This window comes from Acomys russatus, chromosome X (genome assembly GCF_903995435.1).
Source record: "Acomys russatus chromosome X, mAcoRus1.1, whole genome shotgun sequence".
In the NCBI taxonomy this organism is placed as follows: domain Eukaryota; kingdom Metazoa; phylum Chordata; class Mammalia; order Rodentia; family Muridae; genus Acomys; species Acomys russatus.
In genome coordinates this window covers 96660742-96687629 of record NC_067169.1, presented here as the reverse complement: position 1 = coordinate 96687629, position 26888 = coordinate 96660742, and the positions used below count along the sequence as shown (strand labels likewise).

General features: G+C 38.5%; 1 protein-coding gene across 4 annotated transcripts in view; it reads right to left on the bottom strand.

Moving 5' to 3' along the window:
- Gria3 (glutamate ionotropic receptor AMPA type subunit 3) overlaps nt 1-26888 on the bottom strand; it is a 291265-nt gene that overhangs the window by 188918 nt on the left and 75459 nt on the right. For all 4 annotated transcript variants that reach the window (XR_007830168.1, XM_051141058.1, XM_051141057.1 and 1 more), the window contains one exon: nt 21313-21552. Coding sequence is in view for 3 of the 4 variants with exons in the window: in XM_051141058.1 (XP_050997015.1) it covers nt 21313-21552 (240 nt within the window). In the remaining variant the exon portion in view is untranslated. The remainder of the gene's footprint in view (nt 1-21312; nt 21553-26888) is intronic.

Sequence of the window (26888 nt, the reverse complement as noted above, 5' to 3'; positions counted from 1 at the left end):
GCTCCCTTAAAATACTGTGGGTGACATTCACCAGTCCTCAAGGAAGAGCTCCAAGTTTGGGGGGACAGGTGGCCAGCAGAGGTTTTGAATTTACCAGAGGGAATTATCCTCCCTCTGTGTGCCCAGGATAAAATCTGAGAGCCAGGGAATGTTTGTAAATGGTCTCTCTCATTTAAATAAATCCCACTTAAATATTTATCAGATCATGAATATGCATGTTTCTCTCTGAGTGCTGGAAAGAGAACGGGAATGTAATTTTTAGATGGTCCATAAATAATGTAAGGGGGAAAAAAGGGATCTTTGTTCTGTGTTGCCTGTGTATTTACAGCATCTCAAGAGATCTTAAAATAATGGACTGATTTTTCCCTTTCTCAGCCTAAGTGTTCACTTGGAGCTTCACCTTTCCTGTCTTTAGGGTGATTTGCACCAATTTGTATCCTCGGGGGAAGATTTGTGAAGGCAAGAAAATGAAAATGGTCAACTTCAATAATTAGTGAGTTAGCCACGTAACCCAGCTGGCCCTCTCCTAACTGGCCTGCTTCTCCTTGTTTAGATGCTTAAAGGAAAAGGCCTAGAAGGCACTTCTTTTCAATTTTTGATATTTTATGTGTATGCGTTTTTTCTTACATTTATATCAAAGTAACACATATACACAGTGCCTGTAGAAGTCAGAAGAAGGTGTCAGGTCCTCTGTAATGGTAGTACAGATAGTTGTGAGCCATGGTGTTGGTCATAGAAACCAAACCTGGGTTCTCTGTAAAAGCAGCCAGGTACTTCTTAAGAATGACAATGACACTGAGATGAGGAGCATTATTCTCATTAGCCATAAGCACTTGGATGTGGCTCCAGCTGTCTGGTAGAGTTCTCAATAAAAGGAAGCAGGAAAGTTTTTGATTATGAATGAGGGTAAGTTGGAGTGTGACTAGAATCTTAGGAATGAACAAAGCTAAAATTGACAACTCTTTAATTTGGTTAAGAACCAGATGTGACTGGAGACCAGGGTGTGAGGAGAGAGAATGCCCACCTCAAGTCTTCTCTACTGGACTCCATGTCCTTTTCAGAGCTGCACATTCCTGGCTTTCATATTAGGCAAGATGTGCTTTCTTTGTGTACCTCTGTCTTCTATCAGTATGAGGAACTGAGAAAGTACCACGTATCTTTCTGCCCTAAAGCATCTTTAAAAATAACACCTCTTCCTTGTGAATAGGAGAGCTGAAGGTGGCTGTCAGTGTGGAGTGGTAGGAAGAACATTTTAAACAGCAGGGGAAACAGAATGTACACTGCTGGCTCCACCACTTCCTAGGAGAATGATGGGAGAGCAAATCACTTAACCTTTCCATGCCTCTACTTTCTCATCTGTAAAAGAAGGACCACAGCAGTCACTCTCTGCTAAAACCACTCTGAAGATTGAAGGAGGTGATGCATTTTAGAGGCTTATTGCAGAGCCTGGCACATAACAAGTGATCCATCAAGGGTAGATATTAGTCTGAGGAGCTGGTTATTCATTAGCCCTCAGACTTTCCACTAAAACCTGAATCTTTCATGGCCCTTAAGAAAATAACCCCTTGCCTTCAAGGTGTGCAGTAGTCTGATGGAGAAGAAAGATTTCTGGATAGGGTGTTCAGAAACTTGGGCTCTAGTCCTGTTTGCTTTTATTTTTTTATTAGCTGTTCAACCTTGGGCAAATCACTCTCCTGCTTGGAGATATAGGTTTGTTTCATCTCCAAACCAACAACACATCAACCCTATCCTCTTCACTGGGTATGAATAATGATAAAAGACACAAGAAAAGGGCCCAGAGGTGTAAAATGGTAGGTTTTATTTTGAACAAAATTAATTATAATAACTGAATGATCTTCCATTTCAACAGATTTCCGTCAAACAATTTTGATCTCAAAGTTACATATTGGTTGAGGTCAGAAAGTAAATAGTGTATGGAAATAGGTTGCTAATTTCATGTTGGAACACCCAGAGAATGAAATAGATAAATGCTAGGAATAGAAATCAGATCCCCAGAGCTCTGAACAGTTTATCAGAAGCTACGGGAACTTATGGCATCGAGAGTGTTGTCTTTGCCTCTTATTTTTATATTTTTCATTGCTTTATTTAATATGCTTTGTTAAACTAAGGAGGAAGTAGTAAAACACCTAGGATTTTCTGTGACAGTCCCAATTTTGTGTGCCTTCTTTCTTTTTTTATGAAGGTGATTAGTGAATGTAATAATAGTTTAATATTGGTATTTTGAAGAAGTTTAACCATTATCATAAGCAATAATAGCTACCACTTATTGAGCATATTTCCTTTTATCAGATACTGTGCTAATCATATTCACAATATCTTATTTAATTTTTATAGAAGCTCAATGAAACAGATACCATTGCAAGTTTTTAAATTTTTTATTAATTTATTCTTGTTACATCTCAATGTTTATCCCATCCCTTGTGTCCTCCCATTCTCCCCCCCCCTCCAATTTTCCCATTATTCCCCTCCCCTATGACTGTTCCTGAGGGGGATTACCTCCCTCTGTATATGCTCATAGGGTATCAAGTCTCTTCTTCGTAACCTGCAATCCTTCCTCTGAGTGCCACCAGGTCTCCCCCTCCAGGGGACATGGTCAAATGTGAGGCACCAGAGTACGTGAGAAAGTCATATCCCACTCTCCACTCAACTGTGGAGAATGCTCTGACTGTTGGCTAGATCTGGGTAAGGGTTTAAAGTTTACCGCCTGTATTGTCCTTGGCTGGTGCCTTAGTTTGAGCGGGACCCCTGGGCCCAAATCTGCCTATCATTCCCGAAATTTGTGGATAAATGGATTGAGCTAAAAATGATCATAATGATTGAGTTAACCCAGAAGCAGAAAGACTCAAATGGTATATACTCACTTATATCAGCATACTAGCCCAAGGGGCATGTCCCACGAAAGCCTTCACGTACCAGGAAACTGGGACAGATGGGAGGACATCCTATTGGGACTCTTAATGAGAGAAGCATGGGAGAATAGCAAAGTAGAAGGATCCAGAGGGTCCTAGAAATCATTGCAATTTTACAGGTACACAGAAAGGTTTGCAGCTCAACTTCATCCAGCTGATAGATGTTACCATGAAAACTGAATCCTAAGATTTGTCTTAGAGAGAAAAAAAGCTATTTTCACATCACATATCTCTGAATTCAGAAAAGATGGCTAGTGTGTGATAGATTTCTGAATGTCTGCTTGATGGGAACAGTCCTTAAGATCAAGTGAGTGAGGCATAAAAGTGCTCATTTGTAATCCTAGCACTCAGGAGGCTGAGGCAAGAGGATTGTGAGTATGAAACCAGTCTGGTCTACAGAACTAGAACCCAGGCTCAGACAAATGGAATAAAACAAAACTGAGCGATTCCAGAGACGATATAGTCTGGAAGATTCTGGCTTCAGATCTTTGAGGGCTATTAATGGGGGCAGTTAATAACACATATTTTTATCTGTTCATTTTTATGACCAAAAGATAACCTATTCTGTGATCCCCTACAAACTGAATGTAGATTCTACATGCTCTCTAATATGTGTTCTTTGCTTTCTTATCATAGTTCCCCTCCTCAGGTTAATCCACCCAGATGACTGGGTCCATCCAGCTGCTTGACAATGACCTCAGCATTTGGTCTCTAGTCAAATGGGGAATCTGGAATGGAACTTGGAACTACATTTAAAGTTAGTTCCTCCTAATTTCTACCTATTTATTTATTTAGGGTTTTGTGTAACATCCTTACCTGTCTAAGAACTCACTTTGTAGGCCAGGCTGGCCTCAAACTCATAGGTATATGTTTGCCTCTGCCTCCTAAGTGCCTGGATTAAAGGCATGCACCACCACACTTGGATTCTGATATGTAGCAGCTTAAGCCAAACAAGTGTAAGAGTGCAAACTGATCTTTGCTTCTAATTTCTAGAGTTTATTATGTGCTGTAGTCTAGGGGAACTTAAAAATATGTCAGACAAGACAGACACTGAGCTCTAACAGCTTAGTTAAGAAGGGATATATGTATGTATGTATGTATGTATGTATGTATGTATGTATATATGTATTTTGGATGGTGCCATTGACATTGGTACTGTCGAAAGAAGTTACCTGCTCAGGTTAAGTTAACTTCAGGCATATCTATATGATGTAAGTGAAGAGAATGCCATTTCTGTGTTATTATTCTCCAAATATATGCCAAGTAAACCCTCAAAATAGCTTTTCTAACCACATTATCTTTTAATCAATAGGTTTACAATGAGTCATACGAGGAACAGATGGAAAGCTGGCTACAAAATCTAGCAATCCCCCAAATAAGGTTTCCTTCCTTTGGGCCTGAGCATCTCTGCACTTACAGAATGTCATATCTGAGCCCATTGTCCCATAGCCATCTCTGCCATCTTCTGTGAGTTTCCAACTTCCTTTCATGGGAAGAGGTTCTAGGTCTGGTAGAATAGAACCAAAACCAGCACACTGAAAAGGCCAGGGCTAGGGCAGCTTGGGCAGTGGGCCTCTTCTTTCTCTGTTGAAGCAGTATCAGTTTCCTGTGGTCCTCTTTAGAGCTTCTTAGCAATGGCTAAAAGTTACAGATGCAATGGCCAAGAACTGACCTAGTACCTTTTAAATGTGTACCTTTTGTAGCAAGCCTACACCTTAGGAACAATTATGGCATCCATTTTGAAGGGGAGGAAGTGTAAATATAATGTAGAACCTAGTGACTGTGGCTTTTCTTGGCAGCCATGATGTGGCCCAAGACATTTATTGTCCAAAACACTTGTTTGGGGTCATTTGTAAATTTGTCCTGCAAAGACTTGCTAATCAACAGAAGAAATCCTTAGAGCTGGTTGGATAGCTTGTGTAGGTGAATGTGGGAAGATGCATTAACTCTTTCAGTTTGATTCTGTGGACACAAAAGGATGAGCCCTTTTCACATCCTAACAAGTCATCTTCAGAGCTCTTATTTTAGCTGTAGAGAATAGCTTAATTATACTCAACATTTGATTTTAGCTTATAGAATGCCATTCCTATGAGACAGGATATAACATATATATATATATATAATAACTACGAATATTACATATATATAAAACTATGATTATGCAGATAAAATAATTGAAATGGTAGAAAAGGAATAATGTGATAGATATGGGACTAGCCTTTAACTTTTGTTTAGAGTAACCTTTTAAAAGTAGAATTACAGATTAAGAGACTCATGAACAGGACAAAACACGGGGCTGATTCATTTTTTAGAATCCCAAACTTCAGACTTAAGAACTTTCAAAGCCTTTCTAACTTGATGTGTATAATAAAAATTTAATGTTACTGTTTAATTCTGTGCTAGATGGATTAAAACGTCACTTAATAAAGCAGTAGTCTTTTCTTTTGAAAATTTCCAGTTTGTCGATGAATCATGACACCTTTGTGTTATTGAAAGACTGGATAGCTTCAATAAATAGCACTATCCTGTTCCCTTCTGTGCTCTGTGCCAAGTAGAAACCAGCAATTCTTTCTTGGGATTTTCAGCAAGAATGTGCTTGTGCTGAGAGCTTCCAAAGAGAGAAAGCAACCTAACTAGTCTGTTGGAGCCTTGTCTCAGCCTTTCAGTGGTGTACAGTGCATCTCTGGAATATGTCTGTACTTTGCTTGTGGGAACCTGGAAATTTCACAGTTGATGCAATTTGAGTTTCTGAAGTAATCACATTTCTTATATCAACTATCCTTAGGAAAAATTATCCAGGCCTCTAAGTGTATAGTGTTTATTATCTTTATTCCGTATTTGTAGCCCTTATAATTATGGTTTCAGGTGTAGTACTGCCCCACATTTCTTTGTTTGTTTGTTTGTTTTGATGTTTTGATACTACCTTATTTTTGTCTCTACCTCTCCTATTCAGGTTTCATAGGCATCAGTTTTGTATTCTATACAGTCCTATTATTCATAAAAACAACACTTTCTATCCATGGAAATTTTATAATTGAAGAGACATCCTTAAAAATCCTTTTCCTGGAATGTCTTCCTTACTTTACATACTCTTGCCTTTTGTGGATAACCAAGAACTGACCATTTTGGCTCTCAAATCATTTTTTGTGTTTGCAGCATTACCTATGCAGACATTTTAAAGTAACTTTCTTTCTTTTTCTTTTTTTTTTTTTTAGTTTTATAGCTGGGTCTGTGGAGATTAATGTCATTTTACTCTCATCTTCAGAGAATTCATGTAGTTTGCATGAAATAGTACAACAGCTACAACCTAGGCCTTGAGAGTCCTCAAAAAATTAATGGCTTTGAATTGGCTGAGGTTCAGGAGCCATGTAGAGTTTTGAAAATCGGTTCATTACCTAGAGCCTCTAACTAAGATTGTTGTCATTCCAATATCTCTGTTGCTTCTCACTAGGTTGGGGTTGGGAAATGTTATATTTGGTATGGAGGTTGGGTCACAGGAGGACTCAAAATTATATTTAGGCTAGCACACAGGAGACGGATAACTGTCGAACGCATGATCAAGAACATGTTCTACTCAAACTGATGGGAAGACACATGTTCCTATCTCTCCTTATGTCTTCAAGGCCTATGTAATTCTCCATTTTGGTTTTCATCTAAGGTCCTGTCACTTTCATTCATTTGCTTAATAGTAACAATTAGTTACTACGTTTTACTTGGCACTTAACAGAGTGCTTACAGAGATCAGTAAGACAGCAATCTCATGTTCAGGAAGTTGGGGGTATTGATTAGGAGATAAATATGTAAACTAATAATAATAATAATACCATATGATGTTTAATTTTGTGCTAGAGGTCTAGATAAATAACAGGGGGAGCAGAGGGCAGTAGGCATGGAAACCTAGGCTTATGGAAGTAAATATGTGAGCAGGACTTTGAAGGATAAGACAGTTTCCAGATTTTTGTGTAGTTGTGTATGTGTGCAGTGTGTGTGTGTGTGTGTATGTGTGAAATTGAATAATAAATTTAAATGACAGAAAGAAAAATACCACATGTGAAGGACTGAAGGCTGTAAAGGGTGTCTTCCATGTGGCATATTGAAACATTCACAATTATACAGAACTAGCATAGTGGAATGGTGGTGGAATGTGAGGGATGATAGGGGAAGGGCCAAAAAGTGAGGTTTCAGGGCAATAGAAATGACTCAGTAATTAAGAGCATTTATTCTCTCAGAGGACCCATGTTGAGTATCAACACCCACATGGTAGTACAAATCATCCATAACTCTCATCTCAAGGGATGTGACACCCTCTTCCGACATCCTCAGACATTAGACGCACACATGGTACATATACATGTAGCCAAAACACTCATGCACATACAATAAATCTAAATGATTCAAATGTGAGATTTCTGGAAAAATACATGGAACAGAAGTGTTTTCTTGGGAAGAAGAAGTCTAGATAAAGCATTAATGTAAATGGTTCAGAGGAAAATTAAATGTAGAGATCCAGAATTGGTAATGGGAATTTTACAGAGCTTCTGTAAAATTCACATGACATTTTTAACTCTTATGCCTAGTGAAGCACTTGAATCTTTAGAGGAATTGGTTATATTCAAGAAACAAAGTTTCTTTACTTTTGATTACAAACATGATATGATTTCTAGTAAGATACTTCTTTCATTCCCATGAAGCATAGATTTTGAAAATGACTGTGGGACCATGTTTTAAGATGCTGAAGGGTGTTGATAGACCAGGCCTTGCATGGCAGGCCGGCTACTGTTGAGAAACCCAGCAAATGTTGTTAGAAGAAAAATATTACAAGTGCATTATGGTGTTAAAATTTACCTGGAAAGATTTTGAGATCTAAAAGGACATCACATTCTATCAACTAGGCATTGTTTCCTTTTCTCCCCTGACTCAAAGGCTTAAGTAGTCTCTGGATAATTAAACAAGGCAATGTAGATAGTTATTTCCATATTCAACCCCCAGTAAGAGTAGTCATTTGAAAAGGAGTTCTAGTTTCATAATAAATAGGAATGCTATAATAGCTCCCAGAATTTTACAGCACTTAACATTTGTGCTACATTCTATTGATGTACATATCTGGAATGTCTTTCTAAACTGTAACCTTATTATGAGGAGGCACTCTGTTTCATTCACTTATATAGCCCGAGTAGTGCACTGGCAGACAATTTTAATTGAAGAATGGCAGAATCCATCCTTCATTTTACAGATGTAGAAACTAGGGGCTAGATCACAGCTATTAGATGATGGAGATGGGCTTTGAAACAGAGTTCTGGTTCAATGATTCATTCTTTCAATGCCTTTTACTGGACCACTCACCTCTTATAACAGGGTATTCTTGGTGTGTGGTGACAAAGGTTCTGTCCTTATTTCAACTCTTTTCAGATTGCTCTAAGAAAGTCTGTGAAAGTCAAGGCTGCAAAAGGAATGCATTGCTTGTTCTGGTCAGTACCTAGATATAATGCCTGTGTATCTCAGCTTTGATTGGAGTGGTAGGAGGGTGAGTTGTGTGAGTAACATACCTGAATGTGTTTTCAGTGGCCACACTTTTTGGTTATCTTCACTTATGTGGTGATTGAGAACCCTGTGCAGCCACTCCTATTTACTCTTTTTGTTTTTCTCTAAAATACCCAGGAACTTCAGAACAAATTGAAGATGAGTTCAGTTTATGTTGAACTCTTTTCTTATTGCAATAGTATGTTACTGAATAAAACCTGTTCTAAACTGTCAGGTGTCCAGCTGTGTTTATCTTTGACAGTAGTTAGGGACTCTGATTATATGAGAGGAGACAAATGTTCTTGGATAACTTACATCTATTTTTGAGCTTTCCCTTTCCTTCCTACCTGCCATGCAAAGCTTGTACTGTCAGCATGCTGTCCTCTTAACTTTAAATCGTAGGGGACAGAATACCGGCGTTCCATGTGACTATGCCTATGAGAAGGTAAACACGACCTCAAAAAATCTCCACCAGTTCAAAGAAACCCCTAAATACCTCTCCTGCTCTTAATAACCCACTGTATGTCTGTTATCCATGAAATCATCTAAAAATTTATTTGGGGGTGGGGAAGCTATTTATATTTCCAGTCTAACCTACCACTTGGTATAATGAGTTCCATATGTTTCTCCCATTTTCTACCTTCTGTGAGAAGTAGAGCTTCCTTTATTTGTCCTAAGCTCACCTCTATACGCTATATGTTGGTAAGAGAAACAGCACACATGCACATGATTTAGTAGGGAAAATGACCCGACTATTAATTGTTGTCTTTGTTTACAAGCATATTAAAAATTCAAATGAAAGACAGACAGAGTAATGTAATTGAAAGCAAACACACTGGTACCTAATTACCCCAAGGAGAAGGGTGTAAATTCTTAACAAAATGGAGACCTGTTCATGCAAGAACCTGTGGAAATAAACTGGAGGCTTACTATGAAATCAGTGCCTAGCCAAGTGCTACCTGCCTGCCTGCAGTGAAGTTGAAACACTTGCTAAAAGTTCACTGTGGCCCAGGAACATAACCTGTCGGCGTCCTTGCCTGACATGATTTTAATTAGCCTCTCTTTTACTGCTGAGAAAACCCGCTGAGGCAGTTAGCACCAGAGAGTTCATCAGATCGTTTGTGGAGTCGACAAAGCAGGACAGCAGCCGACACTGGCAACTTATCGATTGGAACGGATCCCTGAAAACGGAGAAGTAGTCTTTGAGTCCCTTCTTCTTCCCTGGACTAAGATGCTCCACAGAGAATTTGCAGGATGGACAAAGCTGTGCTCCATGTAAACCTACTCCCTACCTCCTTGGCAGTTCATATTCTTTCTCTCTTGCTTTTGTAAATTTTTTTTCAGCTGAGGCATCCTATGCAGCCATGCTGATACCAAACAACGTTTTCTACTGAAAGACAAGGAGGAGAGAGCTCCGTTGATTTTGCTGTAAATTGCACTTTCGCTAGAGCATTAGTTGAGAAAATGGAATTTTGCCAGTATTACCCTCCCTTTCTTTGTTTTCTGCCTATTTTCAACAGCCTTGTAATTGCCTTCCATTTTGCAAAAGGAACAGTGCTCCTTTTTTATTATTTTAATTGTGTGTCTTGTCCTGATCTCTTATGTTGGAAAGCATTGATGAGAATGCCATGTGTTTTTTGTTCTATGGGCCAGCTTGGCATTAACAATGGAGGTGAGTCATTGGTAAGTGAGATAGTACCATTGTGGGCTCAGAAACCCCTATCTTCTTCCATAAAGCCTTCCTTGATGACTCTAGCCTGCCCATCAGAAACTCTCTTTTCTTAGGTCTCCCTTGGGACTTGAAATCCATTCTAAAGCAGTATAGCCGTATGTTATTTCACACTCTTTGTTATTTCATGTACATTATATTTTTAACCCACCTATTTGTCTATGAGGTAAACTATTCATACTCAAAGGCTACCCCATATTGAATATTGCTGTTAATGCCAATGTAGATAAAATGAAGCTTTCAATTAGTGCTGTGTTGGTTCACAGCCAGTCTCTTGTAGATTTCCAGCAACCAGTCCCTTGACTCAACACTGCCTTCCTACAATAATATTTTGTAACAGAGATTTCTGTGCTGTAGGAGGGGATGCTGTCTTATATATTACAGAATATATAACAGTATTCCTGGCTTTTACCTACTACTAAAATGTACATATGCTGCCATATGTCCCCTGAGGAACTAAAATTTATTTCTCCCTCCAATGAGGGGCAAAGTTTTGAAACTATAATAAAATCACAAGAACCAAAATTCACTGAACATGCTATTTTGCTCAGCTTGGTACTAAAGACTTTATATACACTGTATTCTGTAATTCCCATACTCTGCCCTCACTTGAATTGATGTCTACAGGGCTCCAAGAGACAAACTTCTAAGTTAGAGTTGCAAGACTACTACACAATCTGTCTCATTTTCAAGAATCTCTCAGGTTCAATCCCAGAAATTGCAGCAAATTGTAGCTAGCCCCTAGTAGTCTAAGGAACATTCATTTATTAGGAACTAGATATTCAGCTCATTGAGCATTAATTCCTCAAGGGACCTGATGAAAGCAATGGAAGGTCAGAGCAAAAGAGCGACTCTGCCAGCTGTCACCTTCTTTCCCCAAAGATGTGAATACAGTTCAAAACAGATAAAGCACGATGGCTGCTGCAGTGGTGGTGGGACAAAAAAAAAATTATTTCTTTTGCTCCAGTGATGACATTCTGGGGCTGGAAGCACAATTTCTAGTTAACCTATTGAAAGAATTCCTACCCTAAATCCTGACTAGCTGTCTTGTAAGCAGTGTAGTCGGTCACCGGAAAGCAAGAGCAAGTAAGGCAGTATAGAGTTCTCCTTCTAAGAAGGAGGGGGTATTCAAACCACATCTTGTGACAGGAGTACCGTCTCTGCATATGAAGGACAACCCAAGAGAGAAAATTTGACATTTGGGTTTAACGTGTCTTTGGAGACAAATGTATCTCTGGCTGTGAAATCAATTCAATCTCAAATTCACTGCCACCAAGGAGTTAATGATATATTAAAATTAGTCATGTCATTTGATGGAAAAATATTCTACTTATAGAAATACCTTTATAGGAAAACTGCCTTTCTGAGTCTGAGCTGGAAATATTACAGTAAACAGGATCTAATCACAGCGAAGCCTTTTTTCAGCTTTGCATGACAGCTGTAAAATATGACGGTATTTATTAATAGTCGCTGCAGCCTAATCTGCAGCATTGGGGAGCTACAGCAAAAATATGTTAAGCTACTAAGAGAACAATTTCCACAGTAACTAATATTCAGTCTTTGAAAGGATATTTTAATGCCTTGTGATTTTTTTTATTCTTCCCCTACTGATAGTCCAACCCTAGGACTGAAGGAGCTCCTAAGCTAATAACCTCTGTAGAGAGGAAGTGTTTAAACGATAATTTATTTCAAGAGCTGACAACAAATTGCTTGGCACTTTCCCTTCTTATGCCCCAAAGCAGTCAAGGATGTGCAAATCGAAGTATTAAAAATATGACAGCTTCAGTATTTTCATTTTCAATGAAACCCTCATTTTAGGCATATATACAGTCTTTTATTCACAATCCAGTCCAAATATTCATTCACTAGTATTACTGTACAGGCTCTCAAGATGCTCTCACAGTTGAAGACTCATCACAATAGATTAAGCAGGCTGTGGGAACTACCAACTGTCTTAGGTCCTGTCAACCCTGATTACTGCTGCTCAAACAGGGGAATTTAGTATCTGTCTCTCACAGGATAATGTACTCTCTGGGTCTCCATAATTTATTCAGATATAAAGAAGTAACTTGAGTTTTAATAAAAACTCCCTTGATTTGACTTTTCCCAGAAGGCAAATGGACATGACTAGAATTAGAGCCATCTGTTACCTTTGTACATCCTTTCACTAGATCTTGAAGTAGGTGAGAAAAAGACAAGAGAAAACAAAACAAAGCAGCAATGTTTCTCTTGATGGAGACGAGACACCTGCTACTCACAGTACTTGGCTGGAAATTTGTTCTTGATAGCAATCCACAGTTGTTCATTCCTTGCTTTTTGCCACCTCAGACATAGCACCTTAGAAATTGGGTCCCAGGGGGGTCTGCTCAAACTGTTGCACTAACCAAGGACAGTACAAGTAGTAAACATTGAATCCCTACTCTGATCTAGCCAATGGACAGGACAGTTATGTGGAGAGCAGGAACTGACTCCGATATGAACTCTGGTCCCCATATTTGATCACTTCCCCTTGGTGGGGAAGCCTGGTGGCACTCAAAGAAAGAATAAGCAGGCTACCAAAATGAGACTTGATAGCCTATGACCATATAGTGAGGGAGGAGGTCCCCCTCAGTCTTAGACCTAGGGGAGGGAAATACGGTGAAAGCAGCTGGAGAGAGGGAGGAATGGGACAATACATGCGATGGGATAACAATTTAGTTGTAATATGAATAAATTAATTAAAAAAGAAATATGAAATTTTAGGTTTGTGGGTTTTTTTGAGCTCCAGAAACTCTTAGTTACAGAGAAGAATGGATATGTTCTCTTTTGCCTTAGAGGTCAGTTTTACCACAGGTCTCCATTCCAAACTACATTCTGCCTGCATCCAGAACCTTGTCCTTTCTCTGCTTCCACTGTTTTGACTCATATGGCCTTTAACTTGGGTCTTTAGTCTTCTGTGTAGCTCAATACCTGATATTCTGGTGCCAAAAGTTATTGTATTTATTTGTGATCTCTATGTTATAAGAAGTAAATTGAGAACTGGATTGCATCTACACAGAGCTGAAGCAGAGAGGATCTAAGTATGGTGGTGTTTGAAGAACTCCTACAGGAAAAATGAAGAAGAGGAAACTGCTGATTTAAAATGTTTAGACAGTGGGAAGCAATATGCCAGCCAGAGAAGAGCACATAGCCTGTAGAATGTGGCAGACCTAGGGTGATATGTGCTTTTATCATTTTAGTGTTGTATAACACTACGGACCATCATTTGATGTTTCTTTTTGTTTTTGTCTTGCTTCCCTCAGTTGTAGAGATATATAGATATTACCATGATGAAATGTGATATTCTATAAACTCAAGACCTAGTACATATTTTAAATACTTAAGAAATGGCAGCCACAATTATTTTTAAAACACGATATAGCCCAGAATGAGTACACTGGTCTATAACACCAGATACTGGAGAGGTTGAAGCAGGAATATTGCAAGTTCAGGGTCCACCTGAGCTACAGAGTGAATTCAAAGCCAGCCTGAGCAACTTAATGTGACCTTTTCTTTTTTTAAATTAATTTTATTAATTTATTCATATTATATCTCGATTGTTAGCCCTTCCCCTGTTTCCTCCCATTCTTCCCTCCCTCCCACTTCTCCCCTTCTCCCCTCCCCTATGTCTGTGATTGAGGGAGACCTCCTCCCCCTATATATGCTTCTTGGTAACTTGCTATCCTTCCTCTGAGTGCCACCAGGTCTCCCTATCCAGGGGACGTGGTCAGAAAAGGGGCACCAGAGTTCCTGTGAGAGTCAGATCTCACTCTCCACTCAACTGTGGAGAATATCCTGTTCATCGGTTAGGTCTTGGTAGGGGTTCGAAGCTTACTGCCTATATCTCCTTGTCTGGTGCCTTAGTTTGAGGAGGACCCCAGGATTCAGATCTGCCTGTCATAAAGTTCTTCTTGTAGGTTTCCAGGACCCTGTGGGTCCTACTATTTCCCCATTCTTCCATGCTACTCTCGCCTAAAGTCTCAATAGGATGTCCTCTCCTCTGATCCACTTTCTTGGTAAGTAAAGTTTTTCATGGGACATATCCCTTGGACTAGTCTTTTGATAGATGTGAGTATATACCGTTTGTCTCTTTTTGCTTCTGGGTGAACTCACTCATTATGATAATTTCTAGATCAATCCATTTGTCCACAAATATCGGGAATTCCTTGTTTTTAATAGCTGAGTAGTATTCCATAGTGTAAATGTACCACAGTTTCTTAGTCCATTCTTCTACTGAGGGACACTTAGGCTGTTTCCATGTTCTGGCTATTATGTATAAAGCAGCTATGAACATGGTTAAGCATATGTCCCAATGTGACCTTTTCAAAACAAAAAGTTTTGGAGATCTGGGAACAGACCTATATGGTAGAAGCTTTCCTAGGATCCATTCCCCTCCAATGCAATGTGTGTGTGTGTGCATGTGTGTGTGTTTGTGCAATGAGAATAACATGTAAGGATTACTGACTTGTTCTCTTTCTGCCTTTGTCTGTCTCTCTGCTCTGTCTCTGTCTCTCTGTCTCTCTGTCTCTCTTTGTGTCTCTGTCTCTCTCTGTCTCTGTCTCCTTCTCTGTCTCTATCTCTATCCCTGTCTCTCTGTAAAAAGGAAGAAAGAAGAAGTGGAACAAAGATATTGAAAAGAAAGAATAAAACACAGAGTAAAATGAAAGTTTCTGTGCCTTATTTGGTAAAATAGCATAATGAGATTAAATCTTGTAAACAGTGTGGATGACAGCATGCAGAAAGGTGTGAGAAAAAGGAAGCTCTGTTCATTTCAGGAGAATTAAAGTCCAACCAGTCTGGAAACATTCATAATCCTCTGAGGAACGGCCCCTCTCTCTTCTTGTCTTGGGGAATCTTTATTTCTTAAGACCTCAAGGACCTTCTAAAAATTCTCCAGCATCTTAGCTGTCTGAGAACCTTTATTATTTTCCCAAGGCCCATGCTGTAATGAATGCAAATGTTACCAGTAGGGCAACAGTTAGTTTTAATTTTTTTCCCAAACCCGTGAAACAAATCACTGTTTCCACAGTAGAACTGTCAATTCCCCCAAAGTCTGGTACTAGCTCTGCTGCTTTTAAATCCCAGAAGTGAGCTAGAACAACCTAATACTAGAGAAAGCTCAAGAATTGCATGTTGACCCACAGAATGATGGTTATAGCTTTCTCAGCTTCTGCCACAATCTTTAAATAAGACAACAATGTCTCTTAAAAGGCTGTTGACTTTCAGAGAGTTACTTGGAAACTGAGTGGGGAGCTTCAGATTCCGAACGGGAAACAGCAGGAGTTTATTGAATACTGAAAAGAAGGTTGACACTAGTTGTCTCAAAGGGCACCCAGACTATTATCTCATTATCTAAGCCCACTGTTACAGCTGGGCCAGATTCTTTCATTTCTGTGGGCTCTGCCCATTGAAGGCAAGGAGAGACATCGGGTATTCAAGAGAGCCTGGCTTCGGTTCTAAGGTGTGTCACTCTAGTGGGGGAGATTGTGTCACTACTTAGAACACTTGCACTCCCAAGATATGTGTAATAACTGGAAGAAGCAGCTATTTTCTGTGAATGGTTTTGGAATCTTCTGTATAGAGGAATGTGTGTATATAAACAACCTTCCAAATTGGACCCCTGGTGCCTGAGAGATCAGGATTAAAGTTGACTAGTATAAGTAGAAAATAGAATGATAGTTACCAGAAACTGAAGGAAAAAGTTGGCTAGACATTGGTCAATTAGGAAGAAAGAATGGGCTCTGGTATTTTGTTGCCCAGAAACATGAGTATAGTTAACAGCATTCTGTATGTTTCAAAAATAACCACAAGGGAATTTTGTGAGTGTGTTTGCTATAAAGAAATGGTAAACAGATGATGTAACCCATATGCTAATTACTCTGATTTTGATCACTATGCAATGTATATATGTATCAAAATATCACATTGTATCTCATAAATATGTATAACTAGTGTGTGCCAATTAAAAGTGATAATAATAAAAAGGAAAACCAATTTTGGATTAAGGTTCTATTTCTCCAGAAGTTCCTTGCCTGAGTAGAAACGTCTTTTCTCCTGAATACACTAAGTCATTAGTAGCCATATAAATTGGCATGAATAAATTGCTGAGCCGAGGTGCTGTCATTAGCAGAGAAAGACTATTAATCAATGGGAATGCAGTGCAGGACATGGAGATTTGTGAAGGTGCAGAGGAAGGGTAGTCAGAGATGTGGTTTTGCTCCTGGCAGGCATAGAGATGTTGCACAACATGCAGCACTAGGTAAACAACTAACAGGAAGTCGATAAAAGGAAAGGTTACAGAGGGGGTAGGTGGCATACTTAGCCAACCTCATAATTTTCCTAAGAACTGACCTTTAATATCTATAGAACCAAATATGTATTTTCTCATTTGATATTAATGAAGCAAGATGGCATTTTATTAAATAAGTGAAGCAGTGACTTGCAAATCCTGAATCAGACCTTCTTCTATAGACAGAAATCTGAGTAGAGCCAGTGCGTTTCACAAATTCATTCAGTGTTTGATAACACCAGAGAAAATTGGTCATTTGTGCATCATATCTTTTAAAGAACCTCCAAAGTTTAACTCACTCCTTGGCCTTTTATTCATCCCTAGATTTAAACAGAACAATTATGACATTGTATATATTTAACTTATATGAAAATACTATCAGGTTCCCTTCTATCTCTCTTTGTCTTCCACATCTCATATAATTTAAAAAATTCTAAACTTATATTGACACTGTAACATGTCCCCATCATTTCATCACGGAAACAATAGATAATCATTGAAGAAAAAAGAAGCAAATGGAGAACAGATACTTTGCTGAGTAATTACTTTAAAGAACTGCTTAGTATTCCATTGGTGATAAGGGTTTGGTGTAGTTTATATCAGACCACATGAAATAACAGTAGAGGACATTATGTTAAGCACTAAGTGAATGGTGTGGACAAAAGAGTTCTCTGAGTGAGGCATGATTTCTGCTCAAAACTGATTTAATTAAAAGCACCACCATTTTTACTTCTCATACTTTACCTCCAGCCTTGTTCAAGCTGTCATCATTCTGACCTGAATGACAGCAGCTTATTTTCCTTTGTTGATTTTCCTTAGTTCACCATTCTATTAATGATAGGTGCTTAAATCAAGCTGTTTGATCCCTCTGCTTAGAATCTTGCATGTCTTCCCATTCTAGAATCTATTCTCATTGCCATGGTTCCTGGTCATATGCCAAGGCTAAAATAAGGCTCTCCTCTCTTTGTAACCTTCTTTCTAACCATCCTCCTCTCTTCTCACTAATATTGACCCACACTGGTATTTCATTAATTTCTACAGGTTGTTTGCACTGTCTGTTTCCACATTAGGCTGTATCTTTCAATTATTTTAGATGCCAGATTATAATGACCCTCCTCAATAAGGCTATCACTGGACATTTTGTAAAGACAAAATAGGTCCAAGCACTGTAATCTTCCATTGTTTCTTTCATAGCACATTATCTAGTAAATTATAATTTGTTATTTACTTGATTTTCTTCCATCTCATATTAGAAGTAAGCTTTATGGCAGTAGGAACCATGTGTGTCTTGTTTATCATTGCAAACTTTACAACTATTAAATGAATAAGGAAGGAGGTACAGTTTGCTATGGGTTTAGAAAAAATGAAATGATTTTCATAATCAAGATATAGGAGAATATTTCAGACAGTTGTGGTGAAGTTGATAAATCAGAGGCAGAGAACACACTTTGGCACATTTTCACAATAGCCCTTATTCATAATAGCCAGAACACGGAAATAGCCCAAGTGTCCCTCAGTAGAAGAATGGATGAAGAAACTGTGGTATATATACACTATGGAATACTACTCAGCTATTAAAAACAAGGAATTCCCGAAATTTGTGCATAAATGGATTGAGCTAGAAATTATCATGAGTGAGTTAACCCAGAAGAAGAAAGACTCAAATGGTATATACTCACTTATATCTACATACTAGCCCAAGGGGCATGTCCCATGAAAACCTTCACTTACCAGGAAACTGGGACAGAGGGGAGGACATCCTATTGGGACTCTAAATGAGAGAAGCATGGGAGAATAGCAAAGTAGAAGGATCCAGAGGGTCCTAGAAACCTACAAGTAGAACATTATGAAAGGCAGATTTGGGCCCAGGGGTCCCGCTCAAACTAAGGCACCAGCCAAGGACAATACAGGCGGTAAACTTTAAACCCCTACCCAGATCTAGCCAATGGTCAGAACATTCTCCACAGTTGAGTGGAGAGTGGGATATGACTTTCTCACATACTCTGGTGCCTCACATTTGACCATGTCCCCTGGAGGGGGGGACCTGGTGGCACTCAGAGGAAGGACAGCAGGTTACCAAGAAGAGACTTGATACCCTATGAGCATATACAGGGGGAGGTAATCCCTCTCAGGAACAGTCATAGGGGAGGGGAATAATGGGAAAATGGGAGGGAGGGAGGAATGGGAGGATACAAGGGATGGGATAACCATTGAGACGTAACAAGAATAAATTAATAAATTAAAATAAAATTAAATTAAAAAAAAGAAAAATGGGAACTTCCTATAGTAAAAGGATATTATAAAGTTTCATAAGGAAAACAGGATTGTTAGTTGGCTGAGGCATAAGCATACTGAATCTTAAATAAGAGACTGTATTTTTCCTATGTTGGCAAGAGAAAGTTATTAAAATTTGGGGATAGTTTTGGTACAATGTTTTGAGAAGACTTTCCAAGATGGAAATTAATGTGATAGTTTATATAATGTATTTCTCAAAAACATAATAGATTAGTCCTGCCTGTTAAATAGTGAGAGAGGAAATAAAAATAGATTTACATCAATCAGAAAGGTTTACATCAATCAGAAAGGTTCCTTTTGTCTACCAGACCATAAAATCGCCCAAACTATTTAATGGGATGATTTAAGGATGAAAGGTAGGATAAAAAACAAATATATCAGCTTTCTTTTTCATAGCAGATACCAAATGAACAGAGGTGGCTCATAGTTAACGATGAGAGAATGCACACATTGGGTCTTCTTTTGAATGCTGTGAGCTATAGCATTAATAGAAATGATCTTTAATTTTAGCAAAGTTTCAGGAAAAAATGCAGATTTCTGCCTTCAGTTCTGAAAACTAAATTATAATGCTCCACATTACATTATATACAATATATGGAGATAAACTAATTCATTTTCAGTGTTTTGAACCAAAGGAAAGTCATTAAAATGGAGTAAATTGTGATTTAGAAATTTTAAATAATATTTAAATGAGGTTGCTACTCCAGCGAATCAAGGCTTTGCTTAAACAAGCAGAGCTCCTTTCTTACTTTGTCTTTGCCAATTCTTTTTAAAAATATATGTACTATTTTTAGTTTCAAAACTATAATATAATTGGATTAATTCCCTCCTTCCCTTCTCTCCCTCCAGCCTCTCTCATGCACCCTTACCCATTGCTGTCTCTCAAATTTATAGAATCTTTTAAAAATTTTTGTTATATATGCAAAAATATTCCCAATGTGTAAATATAACCTGCTCAATCCTTATGATGTTCTGCTTATGTGTATGATCTCAGTCCTGACTACTTGGTATTGGATAACCCATTGTGTGGGGTGGTGCTCTTCTTTGGGGAAGACTATTTCCCATTTTCAGTATTCTCCAGTTGTTTGTAGTTCTTTGTTTAGAGTTGAGGTCTCATAGCATTTCTGTTTTCCCTTTTGCAGGAAATCTAACCATAGAGACTGGTTCCTCTAAGGAGTTGTTTCTCAAAACTCTGCTTTTCTGGAATGCTACCTTTTGACAACCTTTAAAGCAACCAGAATCTACTATAGCATTCAACATTGTTCTGTGTTGTTTGTGAATTTTCACATGAATGGTCTATTTTACTTACTCCTATTGGAACTGTATTTTATATGAATCTGTCTCCGATGTAGAATACACTATGAAGGATAGAAAGCAGTTTGCAGAATCATTAGATTAACTCACTGTAATGTGAGTTACAATTAGTTCCAAGCTACAATGTTTCTTATGCCTGGCATACTGTCAAAATATTCACACAATCATAGGATTTTACATAAAAAGGAACTCCTCACCTTAGGTGAGGGGACCAAGGTCAGAAGAGCCTTAGTGACTTGGTCAAGATCAGAAAACTAGCAAGTATTAAATTTGGGGTTAGAACTCTCAGATCCTGATCCCAATTGGTGAAGTTCAATCCCAATTTTCTGGTATGTATCCTATGCAAACACAGGTTTATGTGTTCCCTGACATGATCTGCTGCTACAGCTAAATAAGAAGAACATGACGAATACCCTGACTTCTCAGGGGCAAACTGACTTTTCAAATTATGTTGACCAGAAAGAGCTTTGCAGTAGGTGCCACCACGAACAGAAAGATAGGCCTTTTCTTTCTTTCTTTCTTCTGTAATTCTAAAACCATGAGTCAGAGCGAACCATCCTTATTTAGTCTCCAGGCAAATGACTGATAGAGAAACATTGTTTGATGGAACATCATGGTGCAAAATCCCTTGGTTTCATTGAAAAAAACTCATCAACAACTAGATTTGGGGAGTACATTTTGTTGTATTATGATGTGCATATTTCAGCGAATTACCTAGTATATGTTGAAAACAATCATAATCTCACAAGATTCATTTCTTGCAACTTTCCAGATTGCACTTTCATGTACTCTGTGACATAATACAGCATATATGCACACACATAACAGTACCTGGGAATTTTTATTTTTTAGACCTATTTTATTTTTTTAATTTTTTTTTTTTAGATTCTATGCTTTGGGTATTTTAGATCAAATAACATTTTTCAGGGTGTGTTCTTTTGCAAAAATACTGCCCATGGATGTATCCAAAGTCACTTCATGTGTGTGTGTGTGTGTGTGTGTGTGTGTGTGTGTGTGTTTATGTAACTAAATATGACTTGAAAAATTAGGTTATAAAATTACTATTGATTTAATTTTTCATGTTTGATTTATTTTCAATACTAAAATGAAGTTTAAAAGAGAAATACACTTTACTAGACAAAAAGGGTGCATGTGTGATGAAGCTTGAAAATCATTCATATGACTACCCAGAGAGGAAAGTAAATGTTTCTTCTTACCTCGTTCTGTGTCATAGAGGTACACAAACTTCTCCCACTTGTAGTAACCCAGAAGACTGAGAATGGCACCCTTCAATGCTGGACGCATCTGGATGACAAACTGCACATCTGCATCAGTAGGAAAGCTAGGTGTGACAAAGGATGTGTGGAGGGCCCCACAGAAGGAGGTCAGGGTGTTCATTGACATCTGGTCATAGAATCCAAAGATAGCATACACCCCTCTGGAGAACTGGGAGCAGACTGCAAGGAGAAAGAGAGAAACATTTCAATAGGTCACTTGTCCCCTGTGGCAGCATGTAAAGTTAGAAAGCCAATGCATAATTAATCTCTAAATTAGACATGTCAAAAAGGAAGCAAGCAAACAACCAAACCAACAATAACAAACCAAAAACAAGAAGTCAAGACTCTAGAAAACATATAGAATCATATGACAATCCAGCTGCCCAGCAGAAAAATAAGTAAGGAAAATCTTTATTGGCGATAGTTACATATTATCTGTGTTTATAGTGCCCAAGAAACTAAGAAAGGGAAGGGGTGACAGTTGCATTATTTAGAACAAGTCTCCTTGCTCACCTCCAAGGCATTTTGGGCCCTTATCTTTCCACAATGGTTGCCCAGTGACCCCTCAGTGTGGTCATGCCATCATCAAGGCAAACTAGTCTTTCTACTCCTTCAGTTCTCTTTTCTCCCAGGTAGTAGATGCAGATTGAGTAGACTGACTACTAATGTGTCTGCCTGGAAATGTGTTATTTTTGCTGTGTTATATAGTGCTATAACCACAGTTCCGTTATACAAAGACCACTCATGTAGACTACTAATTTAGAGGATTTCGGATTGTCAACAGGCTGAAAGAATGGCTAACCTTTCAGTGGTCATTGAACCACGGAGGCAGTTGGCAGCTTATTCTGCCCAGGTATAATTGGCCAAGTTCTACTTTGGTCCTATTCCATTTATCTGGTGGCCTCATTAGCCTACATAGAGAAATTTCATGGCCCCCTCATCATTGTTGTCAGTTTTCCTTCATTTCAAAGTGGGCCATGACACTGCCTCTTCTCTCTTCTGGCCCAGAGGAGCTTAAAAATGTGAACCAATTTCAATATTAGCTTCAGTAGAACATAATTAGCAAAGCAAATCAGCTACAACAACACTATGTGGTGCATTCCCAAACCAAGTGGAAATGATCTTCAGATTATCTGCACCACTGCTTCCTTCCATTCATGCGAAGCAGACATAACAGGCATAATGCATTGTGATTTAGAAGGTCCTGCATGGTCTCCCTTATCTGCTATGAAACCATAGGTTCCAGTGTTAGGCTCATTCCTTTTGTTTTATGGTGTTAAAAAAAGTGTGTGGCTTGGGAGAGGGATTAAGTAGAATCTTTAAAGCTATTATCATGGTAAGACAAATTAATATGTCCAAATTAATTACTGAGATGAGTGGGAAAGCAGAGGATAAACGGTGATGGGAATGGATGGGTTAAATAAGAGAATTATAGGGCGTTGGATCCTCTGTGAGAGGAGAAACAGTAAAGTCACTAATAATACAAGGAAGAAAACATTGAAAGTAGGAAGAAGACAAGTAGAGACCAATCTAATTCAGTTCTTCATGTTATGAGAAAAGTGAGGTCTTGATAGTTGTGATATCTTGCTTTTCACACACACACTATTTAAATATATGTTGATTAAAGTCATTCATTGAGTAAACTAATTAGTCATTAGCTTGAGGGGGCATTTCAAAGATTGTCATTTACTCCACCATCTCCAGCACCATCTCCAGCAGAGGAGATCACAGCCCTTGATTTAAAGAATTCAAAATGGCCTTAAACATATGGACAGGAAAGCTCTTTATGTTAATTAAAGAATGGCAGCTAGTTGATGAATATGGGATACTTCAAGATGAGAGCCACAGGGAGTACTCAGAAATAAAAAGATCTTTGGTTATCATGAAAGGAGATTCTAAAAAAAAATCCGTTATGTTTAACCATGTAAATGGAAAGCTTGTGATATCAGGTGAAATACTGACCAATAATAATGCTAACAGCCATAATAATGATAAAGACAGACAACAGTAATGGTAAAAGTTATTTAAAATAACAAGAGTCACTAACAGTGATAAATAGTATTTAGTTAGGCACTATGTTAAGTAGTAAACAACTCTTATCTCATTTAATTTCTCCATGGACCTCATGAAGTATTGATAACTTTACTAATTAGTTGCTAAATTGGAGGCCAAACATGTTTCAATTACTAAGTAGAGAAGTGAACACTCTAAAATGTATAGTCCTTGTAGCCCAAATCCAACAGTGTCACCCAATAAATACTTGTATGAGATAGGGTTTTCATTTTTAGCAAATAAAGATAGATGTTCAATCAAATTTGTATTTCATATATATAATAAATTAGTTTTAACATAAGCATGCTTCAAATTCATAGAATAAAACTTATTTGTGGTTTTTCTAAAATTCAAATTCAACTGAGCATCCTTATTTTACTTACAATTCAAGGAAGAAGCTGTCTCTATTAATGGTCATAGAACTAAAGGGCTTGAACAAGCAATTATGGTCTTTCAACTAAAATAATTCAGAAGATAGCTGATAGTTCTTAGCTCCATACCAACAAGTAAGAATGAAAGGGACCCATGGAGGGCCCTACCTAAAACAGGCTTTGAAGACATGTAATATGTTCTCAGCATTGAGAACCCTATTCTAATTTGTTTTTGGCAAATACATGAAAATAAATTACAGTAATGAGTTCCAGTTAATAAAAAAATAAGTTGTTGTGATCTTCTTATATCTATTATTTTGAGACTTGAAAGTCATTTATGAAACTTTCATACTTCACTAAATTTACTTATTTATTTAGAGTATAATAAACACCCAGAAGCTCATCACTTAATGCAAGAACTGTATTTTTTCTTTTATTTCACTTGTTGTAACAACCTCTTTCCATATCCAAAAGGCAGACACATGATGGTGGATATCAACAAAGTGTTACAAGTACCTCATTACGTGTTTTACTGCCTTCATATAAAGAAAAGATCTAGCACATACTGACACTTTTGGAAGGTTTCCTTTGTTCCATTCACAGCAATAAGTGTAGGCAGCATGAGCAGAAGGCCCAGAAAGCATAAGGTCAGTGAGGAGAGTTGACACAAGAGGACAGGTTTAGTAGCTTCTGAAAGAAGCAGGGACACAGGGGACCTTAATGGGGCTTCTCATAGAAGATTCTTACAATCATCCTTGGCTGCAAACAGTACAAGAATTCAACTTAGAATAATCTCTGTTTTACACACACACACACACACACACACACACACACACACACACACACACACACTACAGTGTATATGTTTGTATAACAATATTAATAGCAGAATAATTTATATATAATATATAACATCAATATTAAAAAGAAGAGGCCGGGCTGTGGTGGCACACACCTTTAATCCCAGCACTCGGGAGGCAGAGGCAGGTGGATCGCTGTGAGTTCGAGGCCAGCCTGGTCTACAAAGTGATTTCAGGACAGCCAAGGCTACACAGAGAAACCGTGTCTCGAAAAACCAAATAAAAATAAATAAAATAAAATAAAAATAAAATAAAAAATAAAAAGAAGAGATCATAAAATTGAAAGGGATTTGGAAGGGGAGAGATAGGGGTGGAAATGATGCAAATACAGTACTCATGTATAAAATTTTCAAAAGTTTAATTGAACAAAAAGTATGTCTTTAGGAGACTCGGGTAGAATCCCCCTCATATCCTCCCAGGAGCCCAAGGTTTCTCTGCTCTTGGCAAGCACTCTGTCTCCCCTCCCCCTCCTGCCCCTCACCTCTCTCTCTCCAGGTCTGATATGGACCCTCGTTTCTCTCTGTGCTCCCTCTCTTACCCTGTTCCCTCTCTTAACCACTTCCACTATCTACTCTGTTTGCACTTCTGAGTGAGACTTAAGCATCCTCCCTTGGGCCTTTCTTATTACTTATCTTCTTTGAGTCTGTGAATTGTAATATGTTTTTCCTGTACTTTGTTATTAATATCTTCTTAGGAGTGAGTACATAACCTGTGTGTCTTTCTGGGTTTGAGTTACCTCACTCAGGATGATCTTCTCCAGCTCCATTCATTTGCCTACAAATTTCAAATTTTGCTTGTTTTTAATAACTGAGTAGCATTTCGTTGTGTAAGTGTACCACAGTTTCTCTATCAGTTCTTAAGATGAGGGACATCTAGGTTGTTTCTAGATTCTGGCTACTATGAATAAAGCTACTATAAGCATAGTTGAGCAAATGACCTTGCTGTATGGTGGAGTGATATAGCTGGGTCTTGAGGTATAGCTATTTGCAATTTTCTGAGAAAGCACCAGATTGATTTCCAGAGTGATTGTACTAGTTTGCTATCTGAGACTCCTAGTAGCCGGAGTCATGAAGACTGAAGAGGATACTCTCTAACTAGACATGACTCCTACCGGAAGGAGGGGAACACCAACCCACCCACATAAATTGCAACCCAAAACTCACCCTGCCCACAAGATGTACAGGGTCAAAAATAAAGCAAGCATTACCGAAATGTCCAACCAATGCCTGGCCCAACCTGAGACCCACCCCATGGGAAAGAACCAACCCCTGACACTACTGATGATACTCTGCTATGCTTGCAGATCGGAGCCTAGCATAGCTCTCCTCTTAGTGGCTCCATCCAGTAGCTGATAGAAACAGATGCAGAAACCTACAGCCAAACGTTGGGTGGAGTGCACAGTCTTGTAGAAGAAGCAGGAGGATAGAAACACTCAGAGGGGACAGGAGCCCAACAAGAAGACCAACAGAGCCAACTAACCAGGGCTCAGGGGGGACTTGTGGAGACTGAAGCTCCAACCAAACACCTTGCATGGACTGGACCTAGGCCCCCTACACAGATGTAGGCAATGGGCAGCTTGTTCCACATATGGACTCTCTTGCCTCCTTTTCAATCATTTTCCCATGGAGGGGCTGCCTTGCCAGGCCACAGGGGAAGAGGATGCCTTCTGTCTTGATGCAACTTGATGAGCTTGGGTAGGTGAGTAGGGGGCCTCCCCTTCTCTGAGGAGTACAATACGAGAGGAGGCACAGGGTAAACAAGCAGGGAGAGTGGGACTGGGAGGAAAGGTGGGAGAGGGCTATGACTGGGATATAAAGTGAATAATTAATAAAATAAAATTAAAAATATGTTTTTAGACTTCTAGAGTGAGCTGGGAGGAACATAATGAACTCTTTCCTTATTTGTTGCTTTTTCAACAACAAAAGCTTTGAAATGAAATATTTAAAGACATAGCCTCACTGTGTATCCCTGACTATCCTAGGATTTGCAATGTAGGCCAGGCTAGCCTCAATTCACATAGATCTGTCTGCCTCTGCCTCCCAAGTGCTGGAATTAAAGACATATGCCACCAGACCTGCTTGAAATGAAATTTTATGTGCAAAAGTCCAATACCTATATAGAAAGACAAATATGGAAAAGAAATGAAGTGGAGCTCATGTGTTTGAAAAGATTTCCACTGGGATGATACTACCTATCATAAAGAAATTGTGATATGTAAAAAAAGTATCTTGTA